At 47.0% G+C, this 13,054-nt stretch overlaps 1 protein-coding gene across 1 annotated transcript in view; it reads right to left on the reverse strand.

Moving 5' to 3' along the window:
• Positions 1–13,054, reverse strand: part of stab1 (stabilin 1) — a 324,671-nt gene that overhangs the window by 126,069 nt on the left and 185,548 nt on the right. Inside the window, exons 36-37 of the mRNA XM_038812582.1 lie at positions 4,979–5,035; positions 2,800–2,907 (exon numbers count right to left, since the gene is read on the reverse strand). Coding sequence (XP_038668510.1) covers positions 2,800–2,907; positions 4,979–5,035 — 165 coding nt within the window. The remainder of the gene's footprint in view (positions 1–2,799; positions 2,908–4,978; positions 5,036–13,054) is intronic.

Genomic DNA, 13,054 nt, shown 5'->3' on the forward strand with positions numbered 1-13,054 from the left:
ACCACAGTGAAATAACAAACAAACACACAGGACCAGATTTTGATAGAACTGGGAAGACTTTGCAGACCTTTAGAAGTGGCAGGTTGGGCCCTAATGCAGAAGCTTCTCCCCCATTTCCGATAGATCCAGTTTTTATCAATAGGGGAAAGAGAGTGGGGCAGGTAGTTACAAAGGAGGGAAACCTCAGCAGGACTATTCGAACTTAGTGCTGAACTCATACTGACCTAATTTTGGCTAGTCGAAGCCCCTTAACCCCACTGTGAGAGCCTTGTAGGTGTAAACACCATTGAAGCGTGGATAAGGTCTATATAATGCTCATGTTCTAAAGTTTTTAAGTCCCCTGCTCTTTAAATTTAAAAAACAGGATGCAGTTGTCATTGAGAGTTAAACAATACTCTGCTGGACTGATTTGATTGACAGTCGAGGTCTTCGTTGGCATTTCCTCAATGGCTTTTATTACACCACTTTCCTATCATTGAGCGTTAAAAAAAGCCTTTGCTGGACTGATTTGATAGACAGGCCACCTGGTGCAGGCATGGGAAAAAAAAAGGATCTCATCACTCAGGATCAGTAGAGTTCTTTGTTGGCATCCCCCAAGGGTTTTTATTACATTATTATGAATTGACAATTGGCTGAGTTTCAAAAGCTACAAATATCTTGGCAGAGGACTCTGAGTTCACACTTGATTGACAGTTTAAAGTGGCTATTAAAGAATTAGCTGTCTTTGATGTGGGTTGGAATAGACTTTTGTTTTTATCAGAGGTTAGAAATCTTGAGGAGATTTAAATAGATTTTAGGAATGAGATTTTTTCACTTTCAGGTGAGTATGAGTGAGGGCTGTATGAGATAGTTAGAGGTTTTTGTTCATCTCCATGTGGCTTCAGAAGTCTGCAAATTGTGGATGCTAGTGAGTGGCGATTGAGTTGACATGAGGGATATGAAGGTGTATGGGAGGTGGATGGAGGCAAGACTTGCCACTGAGGGAAGGAACAGCCATGGGTGGGTGGAGTTGTGAGGTTATGTGAGGGATGAGGACTAGCGGGCTTAACATCTTTTGAAACAACAAGGATAAAGTCCCAGAGAACCAAGTCGGTCTCCTAACTATCCCACTTCAACACTCACCCACCTGCATTCTGTTTCCAGGGCTAGTGGTCTCAAGATAGCCTCACACCCACTCCCCCCAACACACCACAAAAATCCTGCAATTCAGGGTACTTTTTGCTGAGGCAGGTCTGGTGAGTTGGGCTATTTCCCAACTTGAACTATCCACCTCAGTAGGAAAAATCTGGCCCACAATAACGGCTCACACACAGAGGGCATAATTTGATGGTGGGTTTGCTGACAAGAGGGCATTTAATCAGGAATGATGATGGCAGATGGGACGTGCCATCTTCCTACCACTCAACTAATTAAGTATGTGGTAGATTGGCCCATAGATGGCCTTCCTGCCTTGTTTCCAATTGAGACCTCTGAGGTAAATCAATACCAACTTAAAGGCCTCATCAAGCCACCACTGAGATTCATCCAGTGGGGGCGGGGGACTTGCTTTGTGGGGAGCTCAAAAAGCAAATCCTGATGGACTTGCTTGTTGCTTTCCTGGCAGGTGGGGATCCTTCATTCAAAGACTCTCAATGCCTTATTAAGGGACCAAGCATCAGGAAAGGAGAGGGGAGGGTTGCACTGAGAGCCAGCCCCAGCTCTTTTTGCTGGCCCCCTCCTGCCATCACTCACCTAATCTTGAGTTCATGTGTGATCACCGGCCTCTGGTGGGTATAGTACAGGCAGCTGCCATTGCCACCCCAGTGATGTTGCCGAGCAGTGAGGAGTTGCTGGTCTCTGATTAACAGGCAGCTCTTGGCGGGTGTGACCTCTGTCCCTGGGGTTTTTGATTCTAGGGAAGGCCCAAAACTGCCCTGTTAAGTGTCTGATTGGCACTTACTTCAGTTGGCCTTCCCGAAAAGAAATGAGATGGGACTCTTGCTGGCTTTGAAACGGGCAGGCAAGACGACCCCCCACTCGTTGCCTCCATGAAATATTGCTCAGAAAATTATCTCACTGCCTCATGAAGATGAAAGAAACCCTGGGGCACGATTCTCCGACCCCCACGCCGGGTGGGAGAATCGCGGGAGTGCCGTGCGAATCACGCCACGCTGCCCTGGCACCCCCACGCGATTCTCCCACCCCACATAAAACGGCATGTCGCATTTTGCGGCAGGAGAATAGCCGCTCCAGTCGAGCGGCGATTCTCCGGCCCGGATGGGCTGAGCGGCCTGCCGAATCCGACCGGTTCATGCCGGTGTGAACATCGCGCAACCGCTGCGTGTGGGGCCTGTGGGGGGGCGGAGGGAGGATCGAGCACCAGGGGCGTGCTCAGGAGGGGTCTGGCCCGCGATCAGTGCCCACCAATCTTCAGGCTGGCGTCTCTGAAAGACGCACTGTTTTCCCTCCGCCGCCCCGCAAGATCAAGCCGCCATGTCCTGCGGGGCAGCGGAGGGGAAGACGGCAACCGCGCATGCGCGGGTTGGCGCCGGCCAATCTGCGCATGCTCGGGTGACGTCATTTAGGCGCCGCCGGCCGCGTCATTCAGGCCGCTTTGCTTTGATGCAAGCGTCAAGGCCCGGCGCGCGAGATTGAAGCGCCGCCGCTCCTAGCCCCGGAGAATAGGGAGCGAGGAGCGGCCTCCGACGCCGGAGTGAAACACTCCGGGTTTCACTCCGGTGTCGGCACTTTGTCTCCCTTTGGGAGAATTTCGCCCCTGTGAGGTAAAGAAGACATTTTGCTGGTACAAAATATACTTACTAAAGCAACTTTTATACAGCTGGGCTTGCAGCCAGAAATTTTCATATCTTTGCCATTTATGAATTCTTTATAATAGCAGTTGTGTGTCCTAAGTTGGCTATGAATTTCCTATGCAAAAAAAATTGAACAGTTAACACTTCAAAATGCCATATTTTATTGATTATGAGTTTTTGCAGCTAACAGAACTGTATCAAAATGATTAACACATTATATCTTTAAAATGCCAAACATTCCTTGACCTTGTTCCAAATGTAATTATATACAACCCAAGCATTTGCAAAAAAATATACAGTTATATTGGGGGCACAATGATTAGCACTGCTGCCTCACAGTGCCAGGGGCCCAGGTCGGATTCCGACCTTGGGTGACTGTGCGGTGTTTGCACTTTCTCCCCATTTCTGCGTGGGTTTCCACCGGGTGTTCCTGTTCCCTTCCACAGTCCAAAGGTGTGCAGGTTAGATGGGTTGGCCATGCTAAATTGCCCCTTAGTGTCCAAAGATGTCCAGTTTAGGTTACTCGGTTGCAGGGAGTGGGCCTGGGTTGGTGTAGATTTGATGGGACAAATGGCCGTCTTCTGCACTGTATGGATTCTATGATAAGTACAAATATCCAGAATAAGATAATCCCTCTTTATCTCTTTCTGAAGTTGCTACGATCACTGATGCCAGCCTTCAGCTAATTCTTATTAATCTCATGTGATATCAAGATATGGCTGAGTCTTGCCACTCCCCAAATCCTCTCCACCATCTGCGAGGCAAGTAGGATTGCTTTGGTGCACGTTCCAGTCTCCTGGAGGATGGAGCTTCACCAATACTTATGAGAGCTTAACAACCATTCAAGAAAAAAAGTCCACATGATCAGCACTTCATCCACCAGCTTAAACATGCAGTCTCTTCATCTCTGGTGTACCATGACTGCAATAGCACACTATCTACAGGAACTTGCTGAGACTTCTTCTTGGTGACAGGAATCCAATGGGGCGGATGGGGGGAGGGGGGGGGGGGGCAGGGCGGGGGGTTGTTCACAGGGCATATAGATCAGCCTTCAACCAAGAAGAACAATTTGGTGCAGGGGCAGAGAGGTGGATAGAGGTCCTCTGTCCCAGAGAGAAAAACATGAGCCAAACCCTGAACCCTCTATTGGTAGTTGAGAGAGGTCTACAGAATTCAAAGAAAGAGGCAGGGGTGAACTATAATAATTTTATTAGAACAGTACAGCACAGAACAGGCCCTTCGGCCCTCGATGTTGTGCCGAGCAATGATCACCCTATTCAAGCCCACGTATCCACCCTATACCAGTAACCCAACAACCCCCATTAACCTTATTTTTTAGGACACTAAGGGCAATTTAGCCTGGCCAATCCACCTAACCCACACATCTTTGGACTGTGGGAGGAAACCGGAGCACCCGGAGGAAACCCACACACACACGGGGAGGACGTGCAGACTCCGCACAGACAGTGACCCAGCGGGGAATCGAACCTGGGACCCTGGAGCTGTGAAGCATTTATGCTAACCACCATGCTACCGTGCTGCCCAATAATCTGAGCTGCAGAATGTAAGAATGAAGTGAAATTGGAAAATAACCCCATTTAAAAATAAATTCTAATCTACTTTATGTAAACCATAAATTAGCCATAAATTACCTTGTCTATTAACGTTTCAGGCATCTAATGACTACATGAACCATGTCAGTTTTACACCATCCATTTGAATATTCAAATTTTTAAATTGTGCTACCACTTTGCAATATGTTCTTAGACTAACATTTAAATTTTCAGTTTCTTATCGACCAGTGGATGACTACCTCATCTTACTGTGACAGCAGCTCAGACCTCAAAGTAGAAGACCTTAATTTGAGTCTCAAAGATGCTTGACACTCCGACTTGCCTGCCTTACCTGCATGAGCTTCCTGCTCCCAGCTGAATCACTCTGGATGATTCACTATCCAGAAATTAAAGGTTGTTTCAAACAGAGGGAATATTGGAGACCATTTACATTTAAAGCTCCTGCCAGAAAAATAATTTACTCACAGCATTTATATGCCTTTTGCAACAAATCGCTATTGGAAAGCTGGAATTAATTAATTTCTAATTAATTTCTTTCAGAGTTACTTTATACATGGGATCACATTGGAAAAGAGCAGTAAAACAAAAGATGGCATCAGAATTTCTACTTACCATTGGGGTAGTCCCTTCAGGACAGATGGGGCTATGATCGCAGCTGCCACATATTCCCTGAGAAGGCAACATATTAGCTTTGATTTCAATGCTATTCATGTTGGGATGTGGTTCTACAGAGGACACAGATGTAGCCAGTTTGCCAAGAAAAGTTACATTTAGTCAAGGTTCTCTAGATTTTAAATGAAAATATCCCAATTAAACATATTTACACAGTAGGCTATCCAATCATTCACTCAGTAATTCAAATTAAGGGAAAGCAACATCAAATGGTTGATTCGGGTTGAGCATCCCTTATTTGAAACACTTGGGGCCAATTTTTGAATTTTGGAATACTTGTAAAATTATATAATGCGGTAGCTCTTCCAGCTGCCTTGTGATCAGCAGAAGCACGATAATCACAGTGAGTAATGCACTAATGTCTGGCTATGATGACTGCTGAAAACAAACGGACGTTTTGGCACCAAAACAGCCCCACCTAGGACTATAACGGTCTGTGGTGCGTTAAGACCTGAGCTTTTTGAATTTCGGAATTTCAAATAAGGAGGGGTGCCCAACCTGGAAAACCATTTTACCTGATTATGTTCAGATTTGTAAGGTAAGATTTTAACTAATTCAAAGCCCACTCATTTGCAGTGTTCCCTGTTCACCAGCATCTGGAGATTATAGAAGCACTGTGCCTTTTCCTGCTCAGGCCCTTGCTCGTCCTAACCCTGTACCAAACTGCATTGTGCCTTCCTTCTCCTCATCTGGATAAAAGCCATTGCTGAGGCAGGGTTTCCTGCAGCCTGCATCATCTGCAGCCTGCATCATCAACACCTCAGAGGGTGTGCAAATGAATTAAAATAATAGATAAAGTGAGCGTGACCGTCACGGGCTCTAAAATAGAGCCAGGAGGCCAATGCTGTGCACTGTACCCGACCTCCATCGAGACATGACATCTCCGCTCTACCCCCTTCCATGTAAAGGACATCCTGGAAAGCCAGAGAAGGATGATTCTTCTGTTCATATATTAATGAGACATTGCTCTTTGACCAGGGTGATAGAAACATAGAAAACAGGAGCAAGCATAGGCAATTCGGCCCTTCAAGCCTGCACTACCATTCATTATGGTCATGACTGATTATCCAACTCAATAGCCTGTTCCTGCTTTCCCCCATAACTATATCTAACACCTTCTTGAAAACATACAATGTTTTGGCCTCAACTATTTTCTGTGGTAGAGAATTCCACAGACTTACCACTCTCTGGGTGAAGAAATGTCTCCTCATCTCAGTCCTAAATGGTCGACCTGTATCCTCAGACTGTGACCCTTGGGTCTAGACTCCCCACTATCAGGAACGTCCTTCCTGCATTTACCCTGTCTAGTCCTGTTAGAATTTTGTAGGTTTCTAGGAGAGTTCATTCTTCTGAACTCCAACGAATATAATCTTAACTGGCTCATAAATTCTATGATTCTATGTCTGTTCTACCATCCCAGGAATCTGTCTGGTAAACCGTCACTCAATTCCCTCTATAGCAAGAACATCCTTCCTCAGATAAGGAGACCAAAACAGCACATAATATTCCAGGTGTGGCCTCACCAAGGCCCTGTATAATAGCAGCAAGACTTCCCTGCTGCTGCACTCAGATCCTCTCGTAATATTGTATCAACATACTATTTGCCTTATTAAATGCCTGTTGCACCTACTTGCTTACTTTCAGCAACTGGTATGCGAGGACACCCAGGTCTCTTTGCACATTCCCTTCTCTCAATTTATAGCCATTTAGAATTCCTATTTTTGCTACCAAAGTGGATAACCTCACATTTATCCGCATTATACTGAATCTGCCATGCATTTGCCAACTCACTCAGCCTGTCCAAATCACACTGAAGCATCTCTGCATCCTTATCACAGCTCACCCTCCCACTCAGCTTTGCGTCATCTGCAAATTTGGAAATATTACATTTAGTTCCCTCATCTGAATCATTAATATATATACTGTGAATAGCTGGCGTTCCAGCACCATTCCCTGCAGTTACCCACCTGTCATTCGGAAAGAGACCCGTTTATTCCTACGCTTTGTTTCCTGTCTGCCAACCAGTTTTCTATCCATCTCAATATACTATCCTCAATCGCATGCACTTTAATTTTACACATTAATCTCCTTCATAAAAACCTTCTGAAAGTCCAAATAAACCACATCCAGTGGCCGCTCCTCATTAACTCTACTAGTTACATCCTTGAAGAATTTCAGTAAGAAGTCTTACAACACCAGGTTAAAGTCCAACAGGTTTGTTTCAAACACTAGCTTTCGGAGCGCTGCTCCTTCCTCAGGTGAATGGAGAGGTATGTTCCAGAAACATTTATATAGACAAAGTCAGAGATGCCAGACAATGCTTGGAATGCGAGCATTTGCAGGTAATCAATTCATTACAGATCCTGAGTTAGGGGTAACCCCAGGTTAAAGAGGTGTGAATTGTCTCAAGCCAGGACAGTTGGTAGGATTTTGCAAGTCCAGGCCAGATGGTGGGGGATGAATGTCATGCAACATGAATCCAAGATCCTGGTTGAGGCCGCACTCATGCGTGCGGAACTTAGCTATAAGTTTTTGCTCGGCAATTCTGCGTTGTCGCGTGTCCTGAAGACCGCCTTGGAGAACGCTTACCCGGAGATCAGAGGCTGAATGCCCTTGACTGCTGAAGTGTTCCCCGACTGGAAGGGAACATTCATGCCTGGTGATTGTCGCACGATGCCTGTTCATTCGTTGTCGCAGTGTCTGCATGGTCTCGCCAATGTACCACGCTTCTCGACATTCCAAGCATTGTCTGGCATCTCTGACTTTGTCTATATAAATGTTTCTGGAACATACCTCTCCATTCACCTGAGGAAGGAGCAGTGCTCCGAAAGCTCATGTTTGAAACAAACCTGTTGGACTTTAACCTGGTGTTGTAAGACTTCTTACTGTGCTTACCCCAGTCCAACGCCGGCATCTCCACATCTTGAAGAATTTCAGTAGGTTTGACACGAATGATTTCCTTTTGTATGTCCATGCTGACTCTGTCTGATTCTCTCACTCTTTTCTAAGTGCTCTGCTATTAAGGGCGTCATTTAATGGCCTCGTCGCATACGGCATGATGACACAACGAGGCCGTTTGGCCTTTCACAAGATTTGCGACGCTCGAAACGTCTCGCGGTTTTAACGGAATCTGGATATGGATCTCGACCTCACCATTAAGCTCATTTAATTATGTCTGTGCCGTATTCTCCCAGGGCCTGGGAACTAATGACTGCGCCTAGGAAACCTCGCCACGATGCAGTTTAGCACTGGTTACTGGTTTCCACAAATGTGGACCAGGCGTAACGGCACTTACGGGGAGAGGGGGGGTCTCCCAGGCCATTAAAGACCCCTGGATGGTTGGGCTCTGGGCAGGGTGGCACCCACGCAATCCCACTGACACCAGGGCACCATGGCACTGCCAGCCTGGTACCTTGGCAGTGACACCCTGGCACTGTCATGGTCCCCAGGTGGCATTGCCGGGTTGGCAGGGGCACTGTTAGGGTGCCAGGTTGGCAGTGCCAATGTGTCCAGGTGCCAGGTTGCCTGTGCCAGCGATCGGGTTTGGTGGTGCCTTGCCTTTAAAAGGTGGGGTGAAGGGGGGCTTGAGGATCCTGTAACAGGTATGTTGGGTGCAGTGGAGGGGAAGGAAGCCGTGATGGGGTGGCTGAGAGGGATTGAAAGATCAGGGCGGTATTTAAAAATGGCACCCCAGTCCGCGAATACTCTTCCTGCACTGGCAAGCTGAGCCCACCAGTGCTGGAAATTATGTAAGTGCGGCCTAGGCAGAGCATTCTTCATTGAGGCCAAAACAAAATGGCAAGGTATCTTTAAATAGCAGTGTCTTTATCAGCGTGCAGGTGTCGAGAAGCACCCCGCTAAATGCGCCCCAAACAGAACTCTGATTGTGTCCCTTTAAATCACACCCTAAATCTTTTATAATGGAATCTAGAATTTTCCCCACTACCAATGTCAGGCTGACTGGTTGATAATTCTCTGTTTTCTCTCAACCTCCCTTTTTAAATAGTGGGGTTACATTACCCTGCAATCCGTAGGAACTGTTCCAGAGTCTTTTGAATCTTGCAAGGTAACCAGCAATGCATCCATTATTTCTAGGGCCGCCTCCTTAAGTACTCTGTGATGTAGTTTAGCAGGCCCTGGGGATTTATGGGCCTTTAATCCCATCAATTTCCCCAGCACCATTTCCCTGATAATGCAATTTCTTTCAGTTCCTCCCTCTCACTAAATCCTGTGTTCCTCAACATTTCTGGTATGTTATTTGTGTCCTCCTTTGTGAAGGCAGAACCAAAGTATTTAGTTGGTCGGCCCTTTTTTTGTTCCCCATTATAAATTCCCCTGTTACTGATTGCAAAGGATCCGCATTTGTCTTTCTCTCTTCACATACCTATAAAAACTTTTACAGTCAGTTTTTATGTTCCCTGCAAGCTTGCTCTTGTACTCTACTTTCCCTTTTTTAATCAATCTTTTGGTCCTCCTTTGCTGAATTCTAAACTGCTCCCATTACTCAGGTCTGTTATTTTTCTCTGGCCAATTAAGTATGCCTCCTCCTATCTCTAATACTAATACCATAATTTCCCTTGTAAGCCATGGTTTGTCCACCTTTCCCGTCTTACCTTATTCCAGACAGGAATAAACAATTATTGCAGTTCCCCATGCACTCTTTGAATGTTTACCATTGTTTATCTACTATCATCCCTTTAAGTAACGTTTCCCAATCCATCATAGCCAACTCTTGCCTCATACCATCGTAGTTTCCTTAATTAGGATTCAGGATCAGAGTCTCAGAATCAACTACATCACTCTCCATCATAGTGAATAATTCTATTATATTATGGTCACTCATCCCCAAGGGGCCTCGTACATCTAGATTGCCAAGTATTCCTTTCTCATTATACAATTCCCAGTCCAGGATAACCTGTTCTTTGCTTAGTTCCTCAATGTATTGGTCTTGAAAGCCATCCTGTATACACTCAAGAAATTTCTCCTCAATAGTATTGTTACTAATTTGTTTTGCCCAATCTACATGCAGATTAAAGTCATCCAAAATTACAGATGTTCTTTTATACATGAGTCTCTAATTACGTGTTTAATGCCATTCTCAGCTTCACCACTACAGTTTGGGGGTCACATACAACCCTCACTAACATCTTTTGCCTCTTGGTGTTTCTCAGCTCTACCCATACAGATCCCACATTGTCGGAGCTAATATCTTACCTCACTATTGCACTAATTTCCTCTTTAACCAGCCATGCAACGCAATGGCCTCTTCCATTTTGTCTATCTTTCCTAAATACTGCATAAGGCTGGAGGTTCAGTTCCCAATCCTGGTCACCCTGCTGCCATATCTTCGTAATCCCGACTATTTCATATCCGTTTACATCTATTTGTGTGATTAATTCATCCACTTTAATGTGAATGATCCACTCATTAAAACACAAAGCTTAAGGCTTGTCTTTTTAACATTATTTGTTCCATTTCCACTATTTCTCACTGAGGCCCTGCTTGATTCTGGCCTTTGATTTCTCTGCCTGTCACTTTTCTTATTCCCCTTTCTGTCTTTTGTTCTTGGCCGTGTTTATCCTTCCTCTGTCACCTTGGGTTGGATTCTGCCGTAATCGGCGGGGCGGGAAACTCTGGTGGGACGGAGTGGCGTGAACCACTCCGGCATCAGGCCGCCCCAAAGGTGCGGAATCCTCGGCACCTTCAGGGGCTAGGCCCGCCCCGGAGTGGTTTGCGCCCCACCGGCCGGCGGGAAAGGGGCTTGGCACAACGCCAACCGGTGCCAAAGGGCCTCCGCCGGCCGGCGCAGGTTGGAGCATGCGTGGGAGCGCCAGCGTGTGCTGGCGTCATCCCCGTGCATGCGCAGAGGGCTTTGTTTCTGCACCGGCAATAGCGGACAGCTACAGCCACCGGTGCGGAAGAATAGAGTGCCCCCATGGCACAGGCCCGCCCACGGATCGGTGGGCTCCGATCGCGGGCCAGGCCACCATGGGGACACCTCCTGGGGCCAGATCCCCCCGCGCCCCCCCATGAACCCCGGAGGCCGCCTGCGCCACCAGGTCCCGCCGGTAAGGACCTACTCCAATTTGCGCTGGCGGGACTGGCAAAAAATGGTTGGGCACTCGGCCCATCGGGGGCCAGAGAATCGCTGGGGGGGCCGCCACCAGCGGCCGCCAACCGGCCCGATTCCCGCCTCTGCCAAATCTCCATCACCGGAGAAATCGGCAGCCGGCGGGGCAGGATTCACGCCGTCCCCCGGCGATTCTACTTTCCGGCCCGGGGGGTGGGGGGTCGGAGAATCCCGCCCATTGCGTTCTCTCTGCCATTTTAGTTTAAACCCTCCCCGACCGCTCTCGCATACACTCCCCCTGGGATATTAGTCCTGGTCCTTCCCAGGTGTAACCCGTCCAATTTGCACTGTTTCCACCTTCCCCAGAACTGGTCTTAATGTTCCAGGAATCTGAAACCCTTTCCCTTGCACCATCTTTCCACCCATGTATGCATTAAATATATCCTGCTACTTCTAATCTGACTAGCACGTGGCACTGGTAATAATCCTGAGATCACTACCTTTGAGGTCCTACTTTTCAATTTACTTCCTAATTCCCAATATTCTGCTTTTAGGACTTCATTAATTTTTTAACCTATGTTTCTTGTATCATGACCACTGGCTGTTCACCCCCCCCCCCCCCCCCCCCCCTTCAGAAGTCTTGTTGCTGCTCTGAGACATCCTTCTCCCTAGCACCAGGGAGGTAACATACCATCCTGGAGTCTCGATTGCGGCCACAAGATCGGCCACTATTCCCCTTACAATTGAATCCCCTATAACTACAGCATTCCCACACTTTTTAGTCCTCCCTTGTGCAGCAGAGCCAATCGTTGTGCAACAAATTTAGCTGTTACTTCTTTCCCCTGAGAGGTCATTCCCCTCAACAGTATCCAAAGCGGTATATCTATTTTGCAGGGGAATGATCACAGAAGATTCCTGCAATGCTGGGTATTTCCCTTGCTGTGGTGGTATGATTTGCATAGCTGTCTGCCATTGGTGCAGAACACCGGCTTACCATTGGCCCTGGTCGGTCATGTGCCTCTCGACCGATTGGTTGAGACCAGCCATGTGACGGCTCTCCGATTGGTCGAGAGGCTGAGTTAACCACGCCTCCATACCGAGGTATAAATAGTCAGAACGCCCAGCGGTCGGCCATTTACTGTAGTCGACCACAGGGCTAACTTCTAGCTTATTAAAGCCTAACTTTTGTACAGCAACTAGTCTCGCGTTCGATTGATGGTTCATCACTTGCTCTTCCTGGAGGTCACCCAGTCCCTTCCTGCCTGTGCAGCATGACCACCTCTCTATTTGTGCTATCCACGATACTCTCCATCTTGCAGATTCTCCGCAGTGACCCCAGCTACCTCTCCAGTTCCGAAACTCGGGCTTTCAGGAGCACAGCTAGAGACCCTTCCTGCACACATGCTGGCCTCAAGCACTGGAAATATTCCTGTCTTCCCACACAAAGCAGTAAGAGCACACCACACCTTTGAGCTCTCCTGCCATGACTTACCCCTTGAAACTAAATTACTCCTTTTGGAAGATACCTTATGTCAAATAACATCAATGAACACTGGGGCCCTTCTTCCCTGCTCCTCGTTGTTACAGAATATAGCCCTTACAAACGGTGAACCACAAAATAAGACCTTAAAATCTATAAGTGATAAAAGTAGTAAATAATTCCCCGACCGTACTCACCCAATCAGCTGCTTCCACTTGCCCTGCATCTTTTTTGAATCCTGATGTCACTTCAGGAGTTCCAAACTAACACTCCGCTCTCGTTCTCACTCTTTCTGTCGGTCCTTTATCCACTCCATTCTCAGTCTTGCTCTTACTCCTTTATCCTCCTGGCTCCGCTCTCTAACTTTATCTTATTTTGTTTATTTTATTACCTTATTTCACCTTAACTTGATTCAAATTTACTTCCTTATTACTAATGTTCCTTACTGAAATTCAAGGAGCTACTT

Source organism: Scyliorhinus canicula, chromosome 11 (genome assembly GCF_902713615.1).
Source record: "Scyliorhinus canicula chromosome 11, sScyCan1.1, whole genome shotgun sequence".
NCBI classification, from domain to species: domain Eukaryota; kingdom Metazoa; phylum Chordata; class Chondrichthyes; order Carcharhiniformes; family Scyliorhinidae; genus Scyliorhinus; species Scyliorhinus canicula.